The sequence below is a fragment of the Eulemur rufifrons genome, chromosome 7, assembly GCF_041146395.1.
Source record: "Eulemur rufifrons isolate Redbay chromosome 7, OSU_ERuf_1, whole genome shotgun sequence".
NCBI classification, from domain to species: Eukaryota; Metazoa; Chordata; class Mammalia; order Primates; family Lemuridae; genus Eulemur; species Eulemur rufifrons.
Genome location: NC_090989.1, coordinates 144,759,136 through 144,785,591, shown reverse-complemented (window position 1 = coordinate 144,785,591; position 26,456 = coordinate 144,759,136). Strand labels below are relative to the sequence as shown.

The window sequence follows — 26,456 nt, the reverse complement described above, 5'->3', positions numbered from 1 at the left end:
TGAATTTAATCAGGCCTTAGATCTAATTTTTAATACACAAAAAATAGAGGAATATAGATCAAGTTAAATATCATCAAGAAGAAATAATCAGATAAATCCAGAATATGGGACAAGATAATTGGACCAGATTCTTCAATAAGTTTATGGCATGGAAGGAAGGAAGGGAGAGGGAACCATCCTAAATTGAGGGATTTAAGAAGCATGACAATCAAACACAAGGTGTGAAACCTGTCTCACCTCATATACTAGCATCTTCAACAAATACTACATTCTCAGTATCTCCTCAAATGCAAATATCCATGAAAACAAAATCATGATAAAAAAGAAGGAAAATTTTATTAATTTTTCAACCATGGAACTTAGCATTTCATTGTACTCTACTTACCTCCACTTAGCAGCTTCATGACTAGCCACAGTTCATCTTTTACCACAAAAGATGTGTAGTAAGACACAATATTAGGATGATGGCACTGACTCATGGCTTGAATTTCTTTCTACAAAGAAGAGAAAATGTGACAATTCATTACATACAAGTCTAAAACAAACATTGCAAGTTAACAAATCCAAATTTGGGAATCTAAAGACTATGTCACAACCTTTCTGGTATCTCCATGGCTCTGATCTCTTCAAGAATGGTTAAACAAAGAAACTCACTTGGTTTCCCTCAGTCCCTTCTGACGCTACTCCTTCCACTCATTCATTATAGTAGTCATCTGTGAAACTAGAAATATGCACTATTTATCACACCCTGGCACAGCACCACAGGAGGCCTCCACTGGGACACATAGTTTTACTTCTAGGTGCCCTGAAGAATCCTCTTGGGAAATCTGGTTTTATAACTACAAAGAATAATTAGAAATAAACAGAGGGTGTTTTTTTTTGTTTGTATAGGTTTTATTTATCTTTTTTACAAAATATTACTTCATTTAATTTTTGTGAAATGATTAACAGTTCTCACACAAAAGAGAAACAAACTAAAATATGATAAGGTCATAAACTAAATCCAGAGTAGAAACCTGAGCCATAAGTCTAAGCTCACTTTATCTCGGTTTATAAATTTAAATTAGATTTGGTGTGATAAAATCCTTTATAAAGTCCTACATGATTAGAGCCCTGGTTACCTCTTTGATCTCATTCCTAGCCCCCTTCATACACCAGTCCTATAATTCAGCCACAGAAGACATCGAGTGAGCAATACTGCTTCTAACTCTGGACATTTAATCCTATTGCTCCCTTGTCTCAAATACATTTCCCCCATCATCTTAGCCTAGCTAACTCCAATTCTTTCTTCTGTCTAGATTCATTTCCAACCAGCTCCCCAGGATGACTTAGGTGCCCCTACTCTTAGTTTCCAAACACCCTGTATATCTCCTCCCATCATGGTACAATGTACTGGATAGTACATTGTGTCAACTTGTGCAAGGTCTTAAATGTCAGGCTAAGGGTTTTGAGCTTTAACCTGAAAAGCGGGGTACTACAAGGGTTTTCTGACAGGAAACTATCAAATAAATAGGCAATTACAGGATAGTAGGATAAGTTCCACAGTAGTTGGGAATCTACTTTTAAGTACTTGTCTTCATGGAGCTTTCCTGCTGTGTGGCCCAGTTCCTAAGTTTCATGGAAAGACAATTTTTCCACGGATGGGGGCAGTGGGGTGGGGGAGAGCTCAGGTGGTGATGCATGGCCGGTTCCTACCAGGCCACTGACCGGTACCAGGCTGTGGCCCAGGGGTTGGGGACCTCAGTTCTATTGAATGTGGGGAAATTACAGCAGTACAAGGTGATAGGCATAAATCATTTTTTTAAATGATAAAATAACGTAAGACATATTTAGAATACAATTAGTAAACCTGTCTAGGATAAATAGTTCATGCTTTCAACAGACATATACTATTAATAAGTGTCTACTATATCTACTATATACTACACACAGTACTAGGTACCTAACCACCATACTGAGTCCTCATGAAACTTATACTCTGGTAAAGAAGTTTGACAAATACTAACTTACAACACTGAATGATCAACAGTTTGACAGAAGTACTAGACCCTACATGACTTCACTGGAGAGGCACATTAACAAAAAATAGAGTCATAATCATGGAAGGCTTCAAAGTTTTACTGACTCGACACTGAAATAGGAAAGATAAGTAGGTTTTTTTTTTTTTTTTTTTTTTTTTTGAGACAGAGTCTCACTCTGTTGCCCAGGCTAGAGTGAATGCCGTGGCATCAGCCTAGCTCACAGCAACCTCAAACTCCTGAGCTCGAGCGATCCTCCTGTCTCAGCCTCCCGAGTAGCTGGGACTACAGGCATGCACCACCATGCCCAGCTAATTTTTTCTATATATATTTTTAGCTGTCCATATAATTTCTTTCTATTTTTAGTAGAGATGGGGTCTCGCTCTTGCTCAGGCTGGTCTCGAACTCCTGAGCTCAAACGATCCGCCCACCTCGGCCTCCCAGAGTGCTAGGATTACAGGCGTGAGCCACCGCGCCCGGCCAGGTTTTTAAGGTTTTTGATTAATTACCCAGGACCAGATCATAAAGGACCTTGTGTGTTAAATAACTTAGTCTTCACCCTAACAACCATGGAAAGACATCAAAGGTTTAACCATATATACATTTTCATAAATCACTCTGGCTGCAACATAGAAAATAAATGAAGAAAGCAAGGCTAGAGGCAAGGAATCTGTTTAGGCTTTTGCCACCATCTGGGTGAAAGAGAGAGAAATGATAAATAGCTAATTTCTCAGTTCTGATAACTGTACTATAGTTATGTTAACATTAGGGGAAGTTGGGTGAATAGCATATGGGAACTCTGTGCTATCTCAAAATAAAAGGTTTAAAAAGTTAGTGGCAGTATGAATGAAAAGAAAGGGAAGAGTCCAGAGACAATAATTAAGAGGTAAAAACAACAGGATTCAGTGATTGGGGATGTGAGGAAAAGAGAAATCACATGGGAAAGTGACAATTAATGCAGAGTTGGGGTCAAACTGTGCAAGGTCTTAAATGGCAAGCTAAGGATTTTGAGCTTTAACCTGAAAAGGAGAGTATGACAAGGGTTTTCTAACAGGGGACTATCAAAGAATCATAAAATTCAAAGATTAGAATGGCCTTAAATATTTCTTTTCTTCCCTTCTATTCCTTTAAAGGAGGAGGGGGAATCTTCCTCTACCTTAATTCCCCCAAGAGGTATCTTTTCCCCTTTCTTTTCAAAACGAAAAATAAGTATCTAAATGATTTGCAATAGTCTATTCATTCTGATTCAAATTTCCCAGCAGCTTCCTCAACACTTATAAAGTGAATTCCACCCCTTCTAATGAAACTGCTTTCTTGAGTTTCTTGAAAGTCCTTTATTATCTGCTAATGCCAGATTTTTTGTTTGGACTTTTCAGTTCTCCACCTCAGGTTTTCTGAAGCACTTTTTTAAATGGTGACTTTTCATTCCTTCATAAAACTCACTCACCTTGGTTTCTACCACTTACTCTCTGGTTTTCTGTTTACTCAAATGTACACAGTTTTCTTCCATTTCACACAATTCAGTCAGTCCCCATGTAACTGTTAATTTATTCATTCATATAGAATAAACAAAATAAAGCCTCTGCCCTTATGGAGTGCTCACTCTAATAGTAACAAATTTTCCATCTAGGAAATCTGTGTCCTCCTTTCCATTACCAATGCCACTGCCTGAATTTAGAGTCTCAATACCTCTCTGCATAGCCCAGGGTCCTTCAAACCATGAATTGCAACCTATATGTGTCACCAAATAAACTTAGTGGATTGCATTTTTAAAAAAGAAGAGTAGAGAGAATAGAAAATAACAGCACATTTCACATAATTAAGAATTGTTTCATGGCCAGGCATGGTGTATGCCTATAATCCTAAGCACTCTGGGAGGCCAAGACAAGAGGATCACTTGAGCTCAGGAGTTTGAGACCAGCCTGAGAAAGAGCAAGACCCTGTCTCTACTAAAAAAATAGAAAAAATTAGCCAGCCATGGTGGTGCATGCCTGTAGTCCCAGCTACTCAGGAGGCTGAGGCAGGAGGATGGCTTGAGCCCAGGAGTTTGAGGTTGCTATGAGCTAGGCTGATGCCGTGGCTCTTTACTCCGGGGAACAGAGTGAGACTGTCTCAAAAAAAAAAAAAAAAAAAAAGAACTGCTTCATGAAAATGTTTCAGTCATATTAATAGTTATGAATATATGTACATATCTAAATACTGGTTCATAATATAACTATATTTCCTAGTGTGGGTCATCATGAAGAAAGTTTTAAAGTTGTTGGTCTGGACTACAGCACAGCCTACTAACTAGTCTCTCTGACTCTGGTCTCTTATTTCTCTGCAATTCACTCTGCCAGCTGTTATGGAATTAACCCACAAGATGACAATAACAAGTATTGGCGAGGATGTAGAGAAATTTGAAGCCCTCATACATTGCTGGTGGAAATGTAAAATGGTTCAGCCACTTTGGAAAACAGCTTGGCCATTCCTCCAACAGTTAAACACAGAATTACCACATGACCCAGCAATTCCTCTCCCAGGTATATACCTAAGAGAACTGAAAACATATGCACACATAAAAACTTATACACAGATGTTCATCAATGTATTATTCATAAAAGCCAAAAAGTGGAAACAACTCAAATGTCCAATAACTGATGAATGGATAATGTCTGGTGTATCTATATCATGCAATATTCAGCAAAAAGGAATAAAGAACTGATACATACCACAACGTGGATGAACTTTGGAAACATTCTAAGTAAAAGCAGATACAAAAGGCCACATATTATACATTTATATGAGATGCCCAGAATAGGCAAAACTATAGAGACAGACAGTAGATTAGCGGTTGCCTAGGGCTAGAGGAAAAAAAATTATGAAGAGTGACTGCTAATGGGTATGGAGGCTGACAGTGGTGATAGCTGCACAACCCTGTGAATATTCTAAAAACCACAGCATTATATATTTTAAAAGGGTGAATTTTATGGTACATGAATTTTATGTCAATAAAGCTTATTTTAATAAATTGTTAATATAGAACTAAACTTCCTAACACTCACTTCTGATTAAGTCATTTCTGTTCAAAAAATACATATATTCAAAGACACATCCCTCTAACCCGTAGCTATCATCATCCCCTATTGAATAAAATCCTAATTTTTCACCCATTATTTCTTCTTTATGGTCTCTAGTTTCTCTGCTATTCTTTCCTGATTTTAAACCCCTGTCTGGCAGGGTCTCCATCTCTGTCTGTTCAAAGTCTACCCAGCCTTGGTGGCCCAGGCCACAAACATCTCCACAAAGCCCTCCATCTTCAAAACTAGAAGCTCTCTTCCTCCTCCACATTACTTCATACCTTTCCTGAGGCATTTGTACACTCTGCCTTATACAACTGGCAACAGCCTTAACTCTTCAGCTAGACTGTGAGACTCTTGATAGAAGGAAAGACACTTTCTCTTGATGTCCCCCTCAGATGTCTGTCCAATGAATCTAGTGCTAGCATCTACCAGAGAAGAGAAAAATCTCAAAATAGTACACAGTGTGCCTTTCTTACAGAAAGGTCTATGCACACAATCTCTGGAGATAATAAATGTAGTAAGACTTGATAGTTGATTTTCCCATCACACTTAGCAAAGGTCATCCTACAGAAAATATTTTGACAAAAGGAAGGAGCAATACACTGCCTCCTCACTAACAACTGCCACACATGATACACACCTATAAGCCCAGTTTATATCAGCACTCTGGAGAACCCAGAGCACCCTTTCTGTATTATAATAAAGATAGCTTTGAAAATAAATGTTAATATCACAACATCAAAAGTTTAGTATGTTGATCTCACATTCTTTAAGGTAAGCTAAAGCGTTTCCTATCTCTCAGAAATAGAGCCCCTGGCACTCAGATCTCAGTGTCCTGTAGAATAGGTCCTGAAATCATAAATAAATCAGTATTCTTTATATTCCTGATATTTCTTCAGGGCCTAGCGGGATCTTACTTGCTTGTTCCTCTTCCCCTAAAAAAGCCGATTATCTTAAACTTGCTTTACTAAAAGTCACTTTTCCCCACTTTTGGGAATGATAGTACTAGGAGTAATAAATAAAATAACATAATATAACATAACATGAAATAAAATAAAATAAAATAATAAAATAAAAATGCCCCAACGTCATAGCAAAAATATTGCTTTCAAGAATGTCAACTTGGCCGGGCGTGGTGGCTCACGCCTGTAATCCTAGCACTCTGGGAGCCCGAGGCGGGTGGATCGCTCAAGGTCAGGAGTTCGAGACCAGCCTGAGCAAGAGCGAGACCCCATCTCTACTAAAAATAGAAAGAAATTATATGGACAACTAAAAATATATATAGAAAAAAATTAGCCGGGCATAGTGGCGCATGCCTGTAGTCCCAGCTACTCAGGAGGCTGAGGCAGGAGGATCGCTTAAGCCGAGGAGTCTGAGGTTGCTGTGAGCTAAGCTGACGCCACGGCACTCACTCTAGCCTGGGCAACAGAGTGAGACTCTGTCTCAAAAAAAAAATAATAAAAAAAAAAAAAAAAAAAGAATGTCAACTGATAATTAAAAAGAGGTGTTCTTTCTACTTTTGAACTAAGATTATAATCATTTTGTTAGTATTACACAAAGTAGACGGTAATAGACTTGAGTCAAAAAGACCTGATTTTTAATCCAGACTCTATCACTTATTATGATTTACTTCTCTCATCTATAAAATAAAGCTACTACCTATCTCAGAGATGTTTGTGAGATTAAAGTACACTTAAGTGCCCAGTATTGAAAGATGTTTGCTATTATCATCATCATGTGAACTTAGCTAAGTTATTTAAACTTTTTTTTTTTTTTTTGAGACAGAGTCTCACTCTGTTGCCCAGGCTAGAGTGAGTGCTGTGGCGTCAGCCTAGCTCACAGCAACCTCAAACTCCTGGGCTTAAGCGATCCTACTTTCTCAGCCTCCCGAGTAGCTGGGACTATAGGCATATGCCACCATGCCCGGCTAATTTTTTCTATATATATTTTTAGTTGGCCAGATAATTTCTTTCTATTTTTAGTAGAGACGGGGTCTCGCTCTTACTCAGGCTGGTCTTGACCTCCTGACCTCGAACTATTCACCCGCCTCGGCCTCCCAGAGTGCTAGGATTACAGGCGTGAGCCACCGCGCCCGGCCAGTTATTTAAACTTTGAGTCTCTGGTTCTTTAGTCATGAAGTAGTAAATAATAAGACTTTCATTGATCTTAACACTATCCTTATGGATTACATACAATAAATGGCAAATGATAGGTATTCATACTGGGCTTCTCAAATTCCAGTCTTAACACGTAACTTAAACATTTTGTTTTTCTTTAATAGAATTAGTTTACAGACTTCTTTTATCATCACTGCAGTTCAAATGTCCAAGTGGTGCTCTAAGGTATTGCCAGCATCTATAAATCCAAGATCTTCAAATAGGATCTCAATCAACGTTTCCTTCCTAGTGTGTGTTCTCTCACCAAAAGTGCCTCAAGATCACTTCAGCAACCCACTCCTTCAGCTTCTGCTCATGCATTACCAACTCCTAAAGGGATACACTTGTCTCATCTGCTACGTAATTCTATCACCTCTTTTTCTTTCATTCCAATTATTTCCTAATACTCAGTATAGACAACAACAGAAATTAAATCCAACTTGGGAGAGTGAAAAACTTCTGGATGAGCAGGTCATCCTGGTCCTAATCCCTGCCCTTTCTATCACTAGCTGTATATACTCTTAGAGAAACCACTTAATAAAATAACAGTATCAGTTCTTATTTGTATGGCAGGTTAGTTTTCAAATACTGTATCATTTGAGCTTCAAGAAAAACTTTATGAGGTATCCAAAGCAGGTATTACTATTTCCATGGTAATCCAAGGAAACTGAAATTTTAAAACATTAAATGATTTTTAAAACTATCTAATTTCCCTCACTGAGCACTTACTACATACTTAAAACTATTCTGGGCATCACAATACATAAAAGTACAAAACAATCTCTGTGTAGTTACATCTTAATGCCATAGAACACCTCTTACAGCTATTGCTTGGGACTCCCCTTTCTTTACCCTTTCCCTGGCCTTTGGAGAAGTCAAAGCTGCCTGGGGTTCACTCTCTCTCTCATCTTTTATCAATGGTCAGAATACAAACTGGTACTATGTTTCTAGGAGGCCAAACCTTTTAAAGGATATTCCATCTGACCCAGAATCATAATTCTATGATATTATTTTAAGGAAACAGAGAAGCAAGCAAGTGTTGTTCATAACAAAAAAAGAGGGAAACAAGGTAATTATCCAATACCAGAGAACAGGTTAAAAAATTGTGGTCTACCTAATTCAATAAAACACTACACATACATTAGAAGTTATATTGATTCATATATACAGACACAGAGTTCTATTGTAAATTAAAAGAGCAAGTATACGATTACATTATCATAAAAATACAGATATTTAAATGTTCACAGTTTGAAAGATTATATAGCAAATGTTATATAATCCTCAGAGTAAGAGGATTATATCAAATTTTTTCCCTTCTACTTATTTATATTTTATAAATTTTATGACAGACATTATTTATTATTTAAGAAATCACAAAACTTTTTTTTAAAAGAAACATATCAAAAACTTCAAGTTATTTCCCACTCTGATATGAACATATATGAGAAATATCAGATGTGCATACCAGGAGTTCATCCATGCTAGTTTGACATTTCTCAAGATTTATCCGTTTGATTGCCACTTTCTCCTTTTTAGGGGTACAGTAAGCTGCTTGGACCACAGCAGTTGCTCCACTCCCTAAAAATAAAAACATAAATGAGTAAATAGATGGATATATAAAACATGACATTTCTAATTCCCACACAATTTGAAGAGAAGAATAATCCTTATGAGTAACAAACAGATGCAGAAAAACACTCTAAAAGGTGCCAATTAAAGCAAAAGCTTCAACCACTTCATATTCATTGTCAATAAACACCAGTGCAAAAAAAATTCAAAATTGCTGGGGTTCCAGTTCTAGAATATGATGGCATAGGATCACATTTCCCTGCTCCCCTCCTCCAAATACAACTACATATACTAAAAGTAATTCAACAGACCATCATAAAAGGACTATGAAAGGTAGAAAGAGAGAGGTAAAGTAGCCAGGAAACTCAAGACTTCAAGAAAGCACAGCGAGTTTGCTGAGTTTTCTCCTACACATCCCGGAAGGAACATCAGAGAGGCCTGCAACCTGGTACCAACAACAGGGATGGATGGATGGATGGAGAGATAGACAAACAATAAATGAGAAAACTCTGCTCTCTGGCCAAGGGACTGTGAAAGGGGTAGCTCAGCAGAGACCCAGTGGGGAGATACATTCCCTGGTCCCCATTCAGGACACTGGTGGGCCCAGTGCATCACAGCATCAGCGTGGTCTTCACCCCACATGTGAAACAGTGGCAGGCCAGATTCACCACAGTGGCAGCTAGGTCCCTGTCCCACACCTGTGGCAATGTCAAGCCAATCTGCCCTTAGTAGCAGCAGAGTCAGGGCCCCACATCCACCAGTCAGCCCAAGTAGCACCTGTAGAGATGGAACAGGAGTTCCAGTGGTGATAGAAGAATAAAGCAGAAGAGAATAGTACTTTAAGACATCTGAAAGTTAAATTACCATAGGAATTACAACTCACAAAAATAGGACAGGAACTATACACTAAACCTAAATAGGGTAACTGCCTATTAAAATAGAAAAATTAAATAGAATCAAGAGTCTTCAAACATAATAACCTAAATGTCCAGAACATAATAAAAAATGGCATGTCATACAAGAACCAGGAAAAACACATCTGCATGAAAAAAGATGAGAAAAGACAACCATACTGATCCTAACATCAAGATGAATCAGATGCTGGAATTATCTTACAAGAATTTTAAAGCAGCCACCATAAAAATGCTTCTACAAACAATTACGAGTTCTCTTAAAACAAATAAAAAATAGAAAATCTCGGCAAAGAAACAGAAGTTTGTGTGTGTGTGTGTGTGTAGTTTTTTTTGTTTGTTTGTTTGTTTTTGAGACAGAGTCTCACTCTGTTACCCGGGCTAGAGTGCCGTGGCGTCAGCCTAGCTCACAGCAACCTCAGACTCCTGGGCTTAAGCAATCCTTCTGCCTCAGCCTCCCGAGTAGCTGGAACTACAGGCATGCGCCACCATGCCTGGCTAATTTTTTCTATATATTTTTAGCTGTTCAGAGCATTTCTTTCTGTTTTTTAGAGACGGGGTCTCGCTCTTGCTCAGGGTGGTCTCGAACTCCGGAGCTCAAACGACCCTCCTGCCTCAGCCTCCCAGAGTGCTAGGATTACAGGAGTGAGTGACCGCGCCCGGCCAGAAGTTTTTCTTTTTTCCAAGTACCAAATAGAAATTATACAACTGAAGCACCCCATTACTGAAATAATATTAATACATTTGCTGGATAGGTTCAATAGTAGAGTGGAGATGACAGAGGATAAATTCAGTGAACTTGGGGACAGGATCAATAATGTATTCAAGCTTAACAACACACAGAAATCAGACTGAAAAAAAAAAAGAAGAAGAACAAAGCCCCAGGGAGTAGTGGGATAACAGTAAAAGATCTAAAATCCATGTATTATGTATTAATAAAAAAACCTGTGAATATGTTACCTTATATGGCAAAAAAAAGGACTTTGAAACAGATGTTAAGGATCTTGAAATGGGAAGATTACCCTAAATTGTCTGGATGGGCCCAATGTAAATCACAGAAGTCCTTATAAGTGAAAGAAGGAAGCAGGAAGGTCAGAGTGAGAGAAGACAAGACAATGGAAGCAGAAGCTGGAGTTACATATGAGCCAAGGAGCAAATACTGATACATGCTACATGAATGAAGGTAACAGATAACAGACATCTTCTAATACATAGATGTGTCCACTAATTCTTTATAATATTAATTTTCACAAATGTGCTATCTAGTGATATTCCTTTTAACCAATATTAATTCTCAAACCAAGTATTCGACTCCTAGATAATCCAACATTGATTAATTTGTTTTATATATACAAAACTCGAAACATCAGCTTTATTTTTTTATTCATGTTTAACAGACTTTTATTGATGATTTAGGGTACTGGGGATATAATATAGCACAGAACATCAGAATATTAGCCTTTATAGTACTAACCATTTATTGGCCATTCCCCGTCACAATGTCTCCACATTGTTGACCTTTCTTAAACTAGACCTATTCATGCTGTTCTCCTCTCCCTTCCAAGGCCCCTAACTCCTACTCCAGGAGCTGCTGCCAGACTCAAAACTCTTTTCACTGAGCATTTCACTCTTCCTTTGTTTTGCCCTCACTCAAGCTATGGCCCCTTTCTCAAACAAAAAGCCCTAATAGCTCCAGCTGCCTAACGGATAAGGCACTGGCATCCTAAGCCAGGAACTGTGGGCTCAAGTCCCATCTGGGGTGCCATTTAAAAAAAAAAAAACAAAAAGCCCTAATATTCCTAAACAATACAATTATCTACCAAGGAAATGAATCATACTACTCTACTAGAAAGCAGAAGCAACTTAAACATCAGCTTTAAATACATTAATTAATGGCATGTCTTACATAAACCAAAACCATATTGGAGTTAAAAATACAGATAAGAGAATATTTGATTTTAAGTTTAGATATTATTTCTTAGTCATTATTAAACACAGAATTGGTTTCTCTAAAAACGAAACACCAAACCTAAGTATTATCAATCATAATTGTTTATATGCTAAAGTATCTTTCTTTCACTCCAAGATTCACTCGCTTAAAGAACAAATCTCCCTAGGAGCAAGATATTAAGTTCTCATGTGATTTAACAAATGACCAAATGACAAGTTGCTAACGTTTCCCACACCCAATGATAAAAAAGGACTTGCAGGCTCCAGTTCTATTCTAACAATCACTTTTATCCATCTTTACATTATCTTCCCAAAACAAATGCATTGTTCGGCAATTGAAAAATATTTTAAGGTTCTAACATGAAGGATTATGGTAATGCTGTAAAAACTCACTGCTTTCAACATCATTAATTCTGAATAGCCAATGATGTTCTTTCATTAGAAAAAAATTTACTTCATAGAAAATAGCAATTAATAATGTAAATAAGACAGGAAAGAAAATCTTAAAAATTTATTCATAATTATTTTAACTATTCTCCATTATTTTGCAAGAATCTAATAACACAGTAGAGATACAAATAAAAAATATTTCACCTCTTCTTTAAAGCAGGCTCCTTAATGAAGAGTTTTTTACTACAAGCTAATTTACAGGGTTTACCATCATTTTTCTTAGCATAAATAGAATCAAATAGGAAACATCAGTATGCATTGCACATAGTAAAGATAAATGTTATTTTATAAAACTATTACTTCAGTATAAATATACATGCACAGGAATAAAAGGCATCTCTTAGGAATGGTTTAGTCAAAGCATGAAAGCTACTTCCCTAATGCCCTTGACTAAGCACTGGCCTGATATGAAGACTAATACAATAGAAAATTTAAAAGAATTTCCAATAAAACAACCTAATTCAGGCTTTCACTATTGTATACTGGTGTGCGTCCTCAATGCCCCACTCTTACATCTCTACTTCTTCCACCCTACTTCTGTCCTTTCCTAGTTAGTTCTTTAACTGCAATGTTAGCATATATTAATATTAATCCACCAGAATGCATTAATGTACAAAAATGTGGCTGAGCTTTCTCCTAAAATCCTTCAAACTGGATAACTCTACCCGCCTTGAGACAGAAAAGGAGCTGCCGAAGCATGAGGTAGACTAAAAATATTTTTTCACAGTCTCTACCAGACCCAGAAATTTAAGAAAGAATATAAAAATGGATCTTATTCTTACCTGTGAAGAAAAGATAAATCAAATGAATCAAATCAAATAAACATATTTTCTTCCAAATTTTGGCCAGTCATCACTATAACAAGTATGTATCCTAAAGATTTTTTAAAGTATTTTTTAGTAAGGTTTTGCATTCACTAAAGAAAAGCACTAGCCCAGACTATTCATTCTGAAAGACTATGGCATATCTACCTGAATCATAAAAATATAGGAATTTATAATTTTGTAAACCCTTTTTCTAAATAATGCCTCTTATCAGAGTCGTGTTGAAAATTAAGGCTCCTAGAACTGGAGAAACAGCTATAAGAATAGTCCTCATCATAAAATTCTCCCTACATAAGATGAAAATAAAGATACACTGCCATATGCTTTGAGTAATTATTCAAGCAGCCTGATGGTTTTGCAATGAATCATCACTCGCTCTCCGGTTCACTCTGGTGATCTCCCATGTCAGCGGATGGCAACTCTTTCCTTCCAGATGCTCCTGCCAAAAATCTTGGAATCATCTTATCTCTCCTTTTTCCTCACATTTAATCCAACAGCAAATTCTCCAACTTTAAAATATGATATATTCAGAATCTGGTCACTTCTCACCATCTCCACTGCTACTTTTCTCCCGTGGATAACCTCTCCTTCCAGCCCTGTACCCTTATAAAACTATCTTCCACATGGCAGCCCAAGTTTTAAAACATAGGTCATATAAAACCTCTGTTCAAAACCCCATAATGATTTTCAATCTTGCTCAAAGCAAAAGCCAAGTTTCTACAATGATTTACAATCTGACATCAGGACCATGCATCCTTCTCACCTTACCTTTCTGACCTCTTCACCTGTCTCTTTACCTTCTGTCCCACTCTGCTCTAGCCATTCTCACCTCCTAACTATTCCTTAATCACATCAGCATGCTTCTACTTCACAGTCTTTGCTCTTGTTCCTTCTGTTTGGAACAAACTTCCTGAAAATAACCACACAGTTCACTTCTTCACCTCCTTCAGGTCTTTCCTCAGATGTCACCTTCTCAGTGAGGCTTTCCCTGGCCTATTTAAAATTGCAGTCCCACCTCCATTCCTCACAGTCTCTAACCCTTTTCCCTGCTTTAGTTTTCTCCTTTATCACCTCTAGATTATAAACTCCATGAAAGCACGGATTTTTGTCTGTTTGCTTCACTGTTTTATCTCCAGCATCCAGAAGAGTGCCTGGCACGTAACAGGAGTTCAATATTTGTTGAATGGATTAACCAATCAAGTAGTGGAATACATTTTCAAGAAAAAAAAAATTACTTGTTTGGGGTAAAACAAACACAAAAACAATCCAGTCTTCATGAGTGTTACCTCATTATTACCATGATGAACATTAAGATTTACTGAGCACTCACTGTGTGTGCCAAGTCTATGCTGAGTACCTTCCTTACTTACATTTTCTTTTTTTCACCTAACCGGCACAATAATCCCAGGAGTTAGGTATTACTAGTCTTACAAAGCAATGTAAGTAAAGCAGTAAGTAAGGTAAGACTTAGCTCCTACAGTTAGTAAAAGTTCTGACTTTTAGGGCCTTGAAACCAAAACTACATGATGTTAGTTCTTAACTGGTAGGCAAATGCCTCTTCAGATTAAAGCTAACATTTATTAACTGATTACTATGTGTCAGGTTATTTACTTGCAAAATGTCTTACTTAGCTATTTTAATTTTTTAAAAAATTTGAGGCCAACATTTTTAGTTGCTTATACAACGCACAATTTCCCCTTCTTCATTAATAAGAGAACCCTGACCTATTTTGTTTGAAGTAATAATGTGCCAAGTTAAAAAGCTTCATTTCCCAGCCTCTCTTGCAAATGACCAAATTACACAGTTCTGGTAAATAAAATAGAAGTGGAAGTCACTGAGTAAGGCACCCAAGAAATCCCTCTGAAAAAGAACCAACTCAGCTGTCATGTATCTTTGTCCTTTTCCCATATTCTTCTGGCCTACAACACAAGCATGAGGCTAGAGGTGGTGAAACAACTTTAAGAATGAAGTCACGCGCTAAACATGTTGGCATGAAAGAAGACTAAGAGACTGGGTGCCTAACAGCACAACACCTAGGCTGCCACCTCCAGTCTTTTTGTTATATCAGGGGAAAAAAGTATTTTATTAAGCCATTATTATTTCCATTCTCCATTACATGCAGACAAACACAAACCCTATTTGATTCAAATCCCCATGCTGGCCTCACTGAAAATGTCACCTTAGCTGAGTCTCTCAATCAGGGAAAAGTGTTGCTATTAAGCAACACTCTATTCAGAGCATGAAGTCCTTTACATTTATGGAAGGGATAGAGGTGAGGCCCTGGAATCTGTATTCAGAAACCACTGCTTTAGATTCAAAATGTGTGGCTAGTGAACTATTAATGAAAATTAAAAAGGAGAGAGGGGAAAGTAAAGAATAGAGCTAGTGAGTTGCCTTCACCGAAGTGTCAAAGCTAGGTGAATCATATCTTACTAAAAAAAGATCTTAAACCTAGTCTGAAGTTTTCAATTTTGTAGTCTGCAGTAAATAGTAAATATTTACTGAGACTTTTCAAGATGCATGACAATAAAAGTCACATGGCACAGCCCTTGCCAGGCAGGTTGTCCTCTTTGCCATCACACTGTATTGTTGGCAACACCGTGGTGGGAGGGCCTTACACAGCTATGCTACGATGTCCAACACAAATCCCTGAATCCATCTAAACTTGAATGAGACCTGGAACCAAGAAAAAAAATATGCAGTGATATTCCAATAAACATTAAAAACATTCAAAATATTTAAGTGTTACAAGATTTCAAATCACATAGTGTTTCATATTTCATGACAATACCAAATCCTGGGAAATGTAAGGAAAAGAAAAAGAAAAAAAAAAAGAAAGTCAGAGATAGTAAGAGCTACCATTCTATGGAGCATTTAATATGAACCAAATAGTTCCCACAATTGCACTCAATCTGCATAACAGCCTCAAGGACACAGGTACTATTATCCCTAGTTTACAGAGAAAAAGCTGACACTAAAACCAGTTATATAATTTGTACAAAATCACATAGCTAGTAAGAGGGAAAACGAAGATTTGAATCCAGGTCAGTCTAACCCCAAAGCCCATTCTTTTACAGATGCTTCAGCATATGTCAAATAGAGTATAATACATGCTCAGAAAATTCTAATGCAAGACTAAGGGCTAGGAATTAGCTCAAAAATACTGAAAAGATCAATGAGTAATTGTGAGAATGATACAAACACCTTTTACAAATAATCATACTCAAAGAACTTCAAATCTTGCCAAAGCATGATTAAGATGATACAATTCTTTAAAAGGCAGTCCTTTGAATTCCCAATCCGTATGCTTTTAAAATGTTCCTAGGAAGAGATTTTTCTTTTTCCTGCAGAGTTTTATCGGAAAGAGGGAGAACAAAACAGAATGTGAGAAACAACCCATAACATAGTTTTAAGTAGAAAAATACTACATTTCAAAAATATGTATGTGTTTTGATGAGGAAGAGACACCATTACACTGATTTTCCTAGAATACAATCCTTTGAAAACAAAATTTAAATGATCCCAATCTCTTTTTTCTAGACTCCAATCATTTGTCTCCTGAAAAAGTTGAGTGTAATCTGAAGAAATCACAAAGATTCATTTTGAAGACTATAGCTTATTACGAAATACTGTTTTTCAAATATTTTGGTATGGAAGCAAAGTTAGAATAAGAATACAATGCTTTATTGAGTCTTGCTACTTGTTACTAGGCTGTAGTTCAAGGAAAAACTTTTCTCCTCCCTGCTGGGAGGATGGACTGAAAGAGTGTGAGGTGTGGAGTAGAACGATCTGATAGGTGTGAACACCTATCACACTTTTTCACTGTAAGGCTATTTCCCCTAATCTGTGGGACAATGACCCCCATCTTCCAGTTTATATCCAAAAACCAATCAATACAAATGGAGGAAGAAGGATCCTGAATTAGGCAATGGGAGCACCGGATGCCAACATTGGCTCTACCATTAATTAGTTATATGGCTTTAGGCAGTCATTTTACCTTTCTATGTTTCAGTGTCTTCAACTTTAAAACAAGGTGATTCACCTTATTTCATACTATAGAAAGAAATTATATGGACAACTAAAAATATATAGGAAGAAAAATTAGCCGGGCATGGTGGCGCATGCCTATAGTCCCAGCTACTCGGGAGGCTGAGGCAGGAGGATTGCTTGAGCCCAGGAGTTTGAGGTTGCTGTGAGCTAGGCTGATGCCACGGCACTCTAGCCCGGGCAACAGAGCGAGACTCTGTTACAAAAAAAAAAAAGAAAGAAAAAAGTTAAATTTACCATAAACCCAGCAATTCCACTCCTCAGTATATACCCAAAGACAATGAAACATGTTCACAATGAAGACTTGATGTGACTGCTCATATACCCTTATTCCAAATAGTCAAAAAGCAGAAACAATTCAATGTCCATCAACTGGTGTCCAGTAAAAAGGAACTGTGTACTGTTATACTCTACAAAATGAATGAACTTCAAAAAATATTATGCAAAGTATTAATGAAAGAAGCCAAACACAAAAAAACCACATATTCTGCGATTACATTTACATGAAATATACAGAGAGGGCAAATCTATAGAGACAGAAAGTAGATTTGTGGTTGCCTGGGACTGAGGGTGGGAACTGGGAGTGACTGCAAATGAACATGAGGCATTTTTCTGGAATGATGGAAATGTTCTAAAATTGGATTGTCGTGATGACTGAACAACTCTATAAATTTACTAAAAAAATACTGAATTGTACACTTTAATCAGGTAGATTTTATGGTATGTAAATTATACCTCAATAAAATTGTTTTGAAAGATGAAAAAATATTGTGCTAAGTGAAAGAAACCAAACCCAAAAGACCACATGTTATATGATCCCATTGATATGAAATGTCCAGAAAAGGGAAATCTATAGAGCCAAAAAGTAGATTTGTGGTTGGCTGGAGGTAGGAAGAGGGATTAACTGTAAACAAGCACAAGAAATCTCATTGGGGTGACGGAAATATTATAAAACTGGATTATGGTGATAGTTGTACAAAACAGTAAATTTACTAAGAATCACTAAATTTTATACTTAAAATGGGTGAATTTTATGGTATTAAATAAGGTGGTCAAATGACATTGGAGTTCTCAACCTATTCTCTATTCTCATAGACCACTTTGTGAATGTGATGAACACTAACCCTATTTTAGAGGATTGAGAGACTCCCTTTTGCCCACTCACAGACATCCTATAGGTCTGAGGACACCTTAACAAACCACTAAAACTCTAGAGCCCTTGCAACTCCGAAATACTATGTCACCTTAACAGCAAAAGCTTTAAGAATGACAACCATCCTCTTCACCCTAGAAAGATGTACACACTACCAGAAAAGGAAGGAAAATACTTCTAAAATGATAAGGAACCTCTTCTTTACTTTTCTGACATCATTTTGGAATCTCCCATTTAATCCTTTCTTTCAATAGGAAACTCTCATTGAGGGAACCAGAAGCAATCAATCAGTCAAGACAGAGACCTAGTCTGTCTTTAGAACCAATCAGTACATGCCAAAGACCTAGCATGTAGCAAGGGCACAGACCCACCAAGTGGCTTAAGGAAAACGATGTGATATCTTTCAGATAAAACTTAGCCCAGACTGTTTTAAAAAGAGAGGGAAGTAAAATGAAAAAAATAAATTTGACAAGATTTCTTCCAAACACAGACACATTGCAACAAACACTGACACCCTCAAGGCAGCGAAGGAGTCTTCAGTTGGTCTTTGTTATAAAACTAATTTTAGGGCAGGATGCTGACAAAGTAGACAATTCTCCTTCCTCCAATACACAGGAGTCTGCTCATGTCAGTTGGATTGAGCCTTGTTTAGCTATACCCACCCCCTTTTGATTTCCAAGGTCACTGGGTTATTGTTATCCAACAAATACTCCCCTCATCCCCAGTCCTCAACCTTCCCCCAATCAGTATGCTTCTCTGGGAATTACAATCCATGTTTGTGCAAGTTTTGGTCTCTGCCAACTGGTATTCCTGGACCCCCTTCAAATCTACTCCACACAGCAGCCCCATCTATCAGAGCACATTAGAGAGCTGCTTGAAGCCCTCCAGTGATACTTAAAATAAAACTCCAAAATCTTTACCATGGCTGAGAATGTTCCTAAGTCCTCCCTTACCTCTCTATCTTTGCTAACCTTTGTTCATTCAGGTCCTAAAACGCATCAGGCTCTTTCCCTCCTCAAGGCCATTGCATTTCCTCACCCCTCAGTAGGGAAAATCTTCCCTAGGCTCTTAAGACTCACTTCGCATCCTTCAGGGCTCAACTTAAATGTCACGGCCTCAGAAAAAGAATTTTCCTTGAAATCACCCTAACGAGGTCTCCAGGTTATTCTCTATCAGACTATCTTGTTTATCTTCTTTCTAGCACTTGCCAAAACCTGTTCAATTCTTTTTGTCTACTTATTTAATGTCTACCTCCCTGACTTGAAAGTCAATTGCAAGGAGTCAGAAGTTGGGTCTACCTTGCTGAGTCCAGTACCTGCAGCTTCATCTGGAGAGGATCCCCAGCTCCACCCAGCAATGTCTGGCATTTCGTGGCACTCAAGGGGCTCTCGCGTGGATGCGGGAACGAACTAAAGCGCCCTATCCCACAATCCCAGAAATAGGTGACTGTGCCCACAACTCCAATATCCCCTTTCTCAGTAGCCTCGAAAAGGCCTGTCCCACACTCGCACTATTCTTCTTCGCTTATGTTCACACATCTGTCAAACATGTACACAAATCTCTCATGAGCCCCTCACGCCCCACCCCGCCTCACAGGCGCGCGCCTCGAAACCTCCGCCCCGTTTCACACGCGCTCCACGACCCGGGTGCTTCATGCACACGCCCTACAAACCCCCTGGCCGCACGAATTCCTGCGAGCGCAGCGCTCCCCCAAGCTCCCGCGGTTCCCCACGTTCCCGCGTGTCACCCGCCGCCTAGCGCGGCGCCTCCCCCCTCAGCGGCGCCTGCTCTCACCGATCACCTCCTGCAGCTCGTAATCGTCCCTGTTGATGGACCAGGGTAGGGCGCTCGAGTCCTCCGACATGACGGCAGCAGCGCCCTCGGCTCTCCCTCAAACTAGCTGACCTCTCTAGTCTCCTCGCCGTGCGGCTCCCCACCCCCAACTGCCGCCGCCGCGCCCCCACCAGCCGCCGCCAAACAGCCACGAATCGGACTGCGCCGGGGCACGGGGTCACCGCACGGCAGAGCAGCGGGGGCTCAGAGCTCCGGCAGACCTCGCCTCCCGCTCCTCCGCGTCCGGCACTCCCTGGCCCGGCCCACACTCGGTTTTCGACCTCCGCAGCAGCAGCGACAGAAGCTTCGCCTGGGCCCAGCCCCTCTGTCCCGCCCTCCACCCGAGCCCCACGCACGGGCCAAACTTTCCCTTCTCTCTCCACCTGCCGGCACGCAGCGCGATGACGTCACCGCGCCAGTCACGCCCCACCTCAGACCCTCCTCCAGCCGACATATTAAGTGTGGCTGGATATGCAACGAGCAAGCTGGAAGCCCGAGAAAGTGGAAGTTGACGATGGAAGGAAAGAAATTCTCAGGAAGCGGTTCGGCGAAGGGCATCGAAAAGCCATTGAAGAAACTAATGTAACACAGAGGCAGTAGCCACACTAAACATGGCAACCAAAGAGGTACCAAATTGAGGGGGCGGAGCCACTTCTAGCGGCTGGGGCACGTTGCCGCCTTCGTCATCATATTCATTGGTTTGTTTGAGAAGGAATCAGGAAGGCAATAGGTATGTGTGGACGTCAGTTATAAGTTAGTCCCGCCTTCAGCCTCTGGGCGCGCTTCCTCTCCTCAGGACTCCAGTCTTTCAACAGCCCCGGTACCCTGCTCGCTTTACCGCTTCCTGTGGCGTGACGTCACGGCGTAGCCGTCACACTCTCGAGACGTGCAAACGGCTCCGCAGGGTGTGGAGAAGCCCGAGGGAGCGGCTGGGTGGGGTAGCCTTTGGGTGTGGATAACTGCCAACTAGGATAAAAGGCCTTGGGCTACCCGCGGAGTGGAGCCGGAAGCTTGCCCCGTGACACTTTTCAAGGAGGACGTTCTCCCCGCAGCGCTTGTCGCGGCTCTCTCTCCCGCGGATCCTTCCCATGTTGGGCAGGGATGGAGTTCTGGCCTTTCTCTGCTTTAGGTCAGGAGTGCAAATGAGCACTTGCCTTGAGGGCCTGGGGAAGTTGGTTTTTTCTCCCTGACGCGGCTTGGGTTATGAAACAAGTGAGAGTCGGCCCACGCAGTTTGGGGTCTATCAAGGGCCTTGGTTTTTGTTCACTCTCACAGAACTTCAGTTTTGTCAGGTTGACTACGTGGGGCCATTGGAGAAATGAATGAGCTGAAGACTGTGAACATGCTTGGTAAGATGGAAAATAGAGCATCGACAGGTTAGGGGTAGGTGCAAAACTGTTCTCTTTTGAACTCCTTTCAGTCCAATAGCAGTCATTGAGCAAAAGACCTTAACCCAGGCCCCGCCAAGCTCTGGAAGCCTTATGCTGAGCTCTGCCGTGGGAGGTCCATTGACTATGAAGCCAAAGCAGTCAGCTAGAAGATGCTAGCAGTTTCCACCTGATTGGTAGGATTGGAGAATGTTTCATGGAGGAGGTGGCATTTGGACAAGGCCTTGCAGAGTTAACCTGATTTGAACAGGTATAAATTGAGAGAATAGGCTACTACAATCACAACAAAGGTGCCACAGTTCCAGGAAGCATAGTACAGGCCTTATAGAAATTGGTTTTGATCATTACTCCTGACACCTAATTTACTGCAGGTACTGCTTCCTTTTTTGCAGGAATGGGGATCCACTATCAGAAAGGAGCTAAATCTGATGGTAAAGATTAGAAATCTCAAGGTTGTACCAATAGAAAAGTCCATAAACCAGAAATTCTTAACCAGGGATTGTTGGGCTGTGTGGACCATGGACAAACTTGAGATTTTTTTTTTATACTCTCTTGAAATTATATACATAATAGTATATACTTCAGGGCGAGATTTTTGGCAACCTTCCTCCTTCGTTTCTTCCTCTTCCCCAGTGAAAAGGAGCTACTAATCTAAGGGTGAAAATTCAACATGTTAATGGGCATTCTTGGTGGGCACGGCCGCTCTACATTCATTAATGGATTCTCTTCTACTTCCTGCACATACACAGCTTGATAGATTCTGCAGATCTGTTCATTTTATTTCCCTTGTCTCCTTGACTTTCTTCACATGGCCTGGGAGAGGTTATGATCCCATGATTTTAATGAGCAAGGAATTGGTGGCTGTTTGAGGCCAGAGCCCAAACATCAACCTCTTTCTCAGCCTATGGAGTATCTTCCATGTGATAGTATTATCATAAACACTGGGTCTACAGTGCTGACCAAAGCAGAATTAGTTCATGTTTTCGTGGATTGTACAGTCTGGTTGAGAACAGTAAACAACTAAGCAAATCATGTAGGAAAAGGCAAGTATACTGTGATAGAGAATAGGGAGCCAACTACGCAAAGAGTACATTTGACCCTGGACAACATGGGTTTCAACTGTGGGGTCCACTTGTACACAGATTGTCTTCTGTCTTTGCCACTCCTGAGACAAGACCAGCCAACACCTCCCCTTCCTCCTCAGCCTACTCAATGTGAAGGTGATGAGAATGAAGACCTTTATGATGATACACTTCCACTTAATGAATAGTAAATATATTTTCTCTTATTTATGATTTTCTTACTATATTTTCTTTTCTCTAGCTTACTTTATTGTAAGAATAGAGTATATAATACATATAACTACAAAATATGTGTCAATCAACTGTTTATGTATGAAGTCCCCAACCCCCGGGCCAAGGGCCAGTACTGGTTTGTGGCCTGTTAGGAACTGGGCTGCACAGCAGGTGAGTAGTGGGCAAACAAGCAAAGCTTAATTTGTATGTACAGCCACTCCCGCTCCATGTCACTCACATCACCACCTGAGCTCTGCCTCCCCCGCCCCCTGCCCTGGTCTGTGGAAAAATTGTTTTCCATGAAATTGGTCCTGGGTGCCAGAGGTTGGAGACCACTGGTTTATGTTATCGGCAAAGCTTCTAGTCAGCAGTAGGCTATTAGTAGTAAAGTTTTTGGAGAGTCAAGGTTCAACTGTTTTTTAAACAGAGCACCGTGGAATTTTTGGCACTTTTGAAGCTTTTAATAAAGTAATACTTTTATTCTTATTATGCTGCTGGTCCTTGTATATGGCTCCCTTAGTAATTTTTGAGGGGTGAGGGGGAAATGGAAGGTAGGATGATTCTGGAACCCTGGCACTTATATTAAAATTACACCAAATTCTGTATAGGTTTCTTGAAAGTATGGCATATTTTCCTAGGAAGAGGGACCTTGTTTTTCCTCACATTTTCAAAGGAACCCCTGTCTTAGTTTGGGTTCCCCCAAAATCAGTCTCTGAGACCAGGATTTGGGTGCGAGTAGTTTGTTTAGGAAGTGACTCCATGAAAAAGTCTCAAGTGGAGAAGTGAGACAAGAAAGGAAGGACAGTGGTTAAGGGTGCATTAATGAGGGGTCACTGGGCCACTGAGTTTAATCCTGCTGTGAACCACCTGGGAAACTGTGGCGCACACCTCAGAGCTGTCCCACTGAGAGGCAAGGGAGCTGAGGCGTTAGCCCACCAACCCATTTCCTCTTTGAAGGTCAACACTCCTGCACGTCTACCCAGCTCAGTGCTTGGAAAAGCACCCTCCTAAGGTCACAGCAGATACAGCAATACTCCAGCAGATACAGGCAGTCCTCCTCCTGTACTAGAAGTCTCTGAAAGCAAACTCCAGAGTAGGCCCAAAGGATGTGAGCCTGGTATAGACAGCATCTACTACTTAACCTAAAAGTTAAGAATCCCTGTCTGGACTAAGAAACCAGGAGTGAAAGTATATTCATGCTTCCCCTTCTCAACTTTGTTGCCTTTAAGTGTGCTTTGCTGTTAGCACCTGTAGGACAGAGAGAAAAAAAGCTGATTTCAAGACTAGTGATGCCTTGAAGTGGGTAATTACAGCTTCAATAATTCAAATTTTATAGGCTCCTTTAATGAAATAAACGTTTGAATTCTAGAAATTAATGTGTACCCCATGTGAGAAACATGAATATAAAGAAAAGCACAATTTTATATCTCTATCATGAGCTGATTTTCTCAGCAGTTTCATGTCAGTACCAAGACCAACTATAGACTGCTAGAATCTGTTCCCTCCCACCTATCCCTTATCACATGTCACAGGAAGTGATGTTATCCCTTGTTATGAGAGGGGACAACAGCCATACCTCACATAGGTGTGCTTTCTGCTTTGTGCCTGGAGTAGCACCCCACAGAGGCACATAGTCAGGCATGGTGTTGGTTAAATAGATTAAGTGTGACAGTAGAGGAGACATGAACAAGCCAGGAGTCTAGATCTAGGGGAGAAACTGAGAGCTTGGCAAACCCAGGAAATGAATGTCCAAGGTGACAGGCACTCAGGACCTGCAAGAAATAGGTAGATGTAAAGATTCATAGGGAAAAAAAATCAGTGCATGCAACAAATAGAGTCTAGGCATCAAGCTGGGTTCTGGGCCAGAAAGGAGCTTCACATTCTCCCAGGCTGGCACCATGCCAACTTGACAAGCTCAAGCTGAACTGAGCGAAAGATGGGAAATACTTAAATGAACAGGTTCCCAGGTGCCTGCAACATTTCAGACACTATCTCTTGAAAGTTTAGTATGCCTGAAAACCTACTTCATTAGAGTTTTATTGTGGCATTATTGTAATAGGGAAAATTTAGAAACAACCTATATATCCATCAAGGACTGGTAATTATTTGTATATATTAGGTTATTAAGTATGGAATGTCTGATTTCCTTAAGTACTAAGTTTGACAGTTGATATTCCTGACATTTCACTTTGACACTACTTGTTTTTGTGTGTGTGTGAAGGTGTATCCTCATTCTTTTTTTTTTTTTTTTATAACATTCTTTTTTTTTCCTCTAATTTCTTTTTTTTTCAATTTAATTTTACAGAATCATAGAGTGTAACAGTATATCTTGTTAGATACAGTATGTCCTCATAATGTATACATTATTTCTTGTACAATGATATGAAATAATATGGGAAATATTCATGATAAATTATTAAGTGAACAGTGCAAGTTAAAAACAACAGTTTCATATTTTTTTCCCCACCCCCCCTTTCCCGAGTCAGTACCTTCAAGTGTTACCACTCCCCAAACGGTGCGCAATGCACTCATTGTGTAGGCATACCCCCATCCCCTCCCCCACCCCCCACCTCAGTCTGATGTCCAATTGGTGTCGTTCCCCCTCATTCTTTCAAACACACATTTTGGCTTGTGATTATCTTTCAAATTTTTTTTAGAGCAATGGTTGTGAAACCATGGGTAAGTCAAAAATTCATGTTATTTTCGAATATGGGTTCCATCATGGAACCAATGCAGCACAGACAGCTTGAAATACCAACAGTGTTTGGGAAGGATGTGGCTAATGAATGCACAGTACGTTGATGGTTTGAGAAGTTCCATTCTGGTGATTTTAATCTTGAAAATGAGCCATGTGGGTGACCTGAGACCAAGGTGGATAATGATGAGCTGAAAACTGTAGGGAAATGAATCCATCTCAACCTACGCATAAATTAGCAGCAAGGTTTGACGTTACTATTCCAAAATATTGGACCATTTGAAACAAATGGGCAAGGTAAAGAAGATGGATAGATGGGTTCCACATGAATTAAACGACCATCAGAAGAGAAATCATCTCGAAGCTTGCCTTTCTTTGCTGTCCATGACATAAAGGCCAACCATTGTGTATTGTTATGTGTAATGAAAAATGGATTCTTTTTGGCAGTCACAAGTGTTTGGCACAACGGTTGGATAAAGATGAAGTGCCAAAACACAGTCCAAAACCTAATATTCATCAAAAAAGCTAACGGTGTCTGTTTGGTGGTCCAGTGCTGGTATTATCCACTACAGCTTCATGAAACCTGGTCAATCGATTACAGCAGATGTCTACTGCAACCAACTGGATGAAATGATGAGGGTGCTTGTGATTTAGCAGCCAAGATTGGTCAACAGAGACAGGCCAATCCTCTTGCAAGACAACGCTTAACTATATGTCACACAAACGCTGCTCAAACTACATAAGCTGGACTTGGAAACTCCCTGTCATCCACTGTATTCAGCAGACCTTGCACCAACTGACTACCACTTCTTCCAGGCTTTGGACCACTTCTTGCAAGGAAAAATGTTCAATTCTCAACAAGCTGTGGAAAATGCGTTTGGCAATTTCATCGCCACTCGCTCTGCAGGCTTCTTCCCTGCTGGCATAAGCAAGCTACCTTTAAGATGGCAAAACTGTGTGAATAGTTTAAGCACATACTTTGAATAATTGTACTGCTTCTTGTTTGAGATATAATAAACTAAACTCTTGATTTGAAATCGGACATTTCATATTTAATGACCTAATATGTGGAACATTTCAGGATACATGAGAAACACATGTA

The 26,456-nt window shown here is 39.8% G+C and overlaps 1 protein-coding gene across 1 annotated transcript in view; it reads right to left on the bottom strand.

The window, feature by feature from the left end:
- Window positions 1-20,339, bottom strand: part of OXSR1 (oxidative stress responsive kinase 1) — a 91,704-nt gene extending 71,365 nt beyond the window's left edge. Inside the window, exons 1-3 of the mRNA XM_069475544.1 lie at window positions 19,938-20,339; window positions 8,705-8,817; window positions 386-494 (exon numbers count right to left, since the gene is read on the bottom strand). Of these exons, the coding sequence (XP_069331645.1) occupies window positions 386-494; window positions 8,705-8,817; window positions 19,938-20,007 (292 nt within the window). The 5' untranslated portion in view covers window positions 20,008-20,339. The remainder of the gene's footprint in view (window positions 1-385; window positions 495-8,704; window positions 8,818-19,937) is intronic.
- Window positions 20,340-26,456: the final 6,117 nt, after the last annotated feature.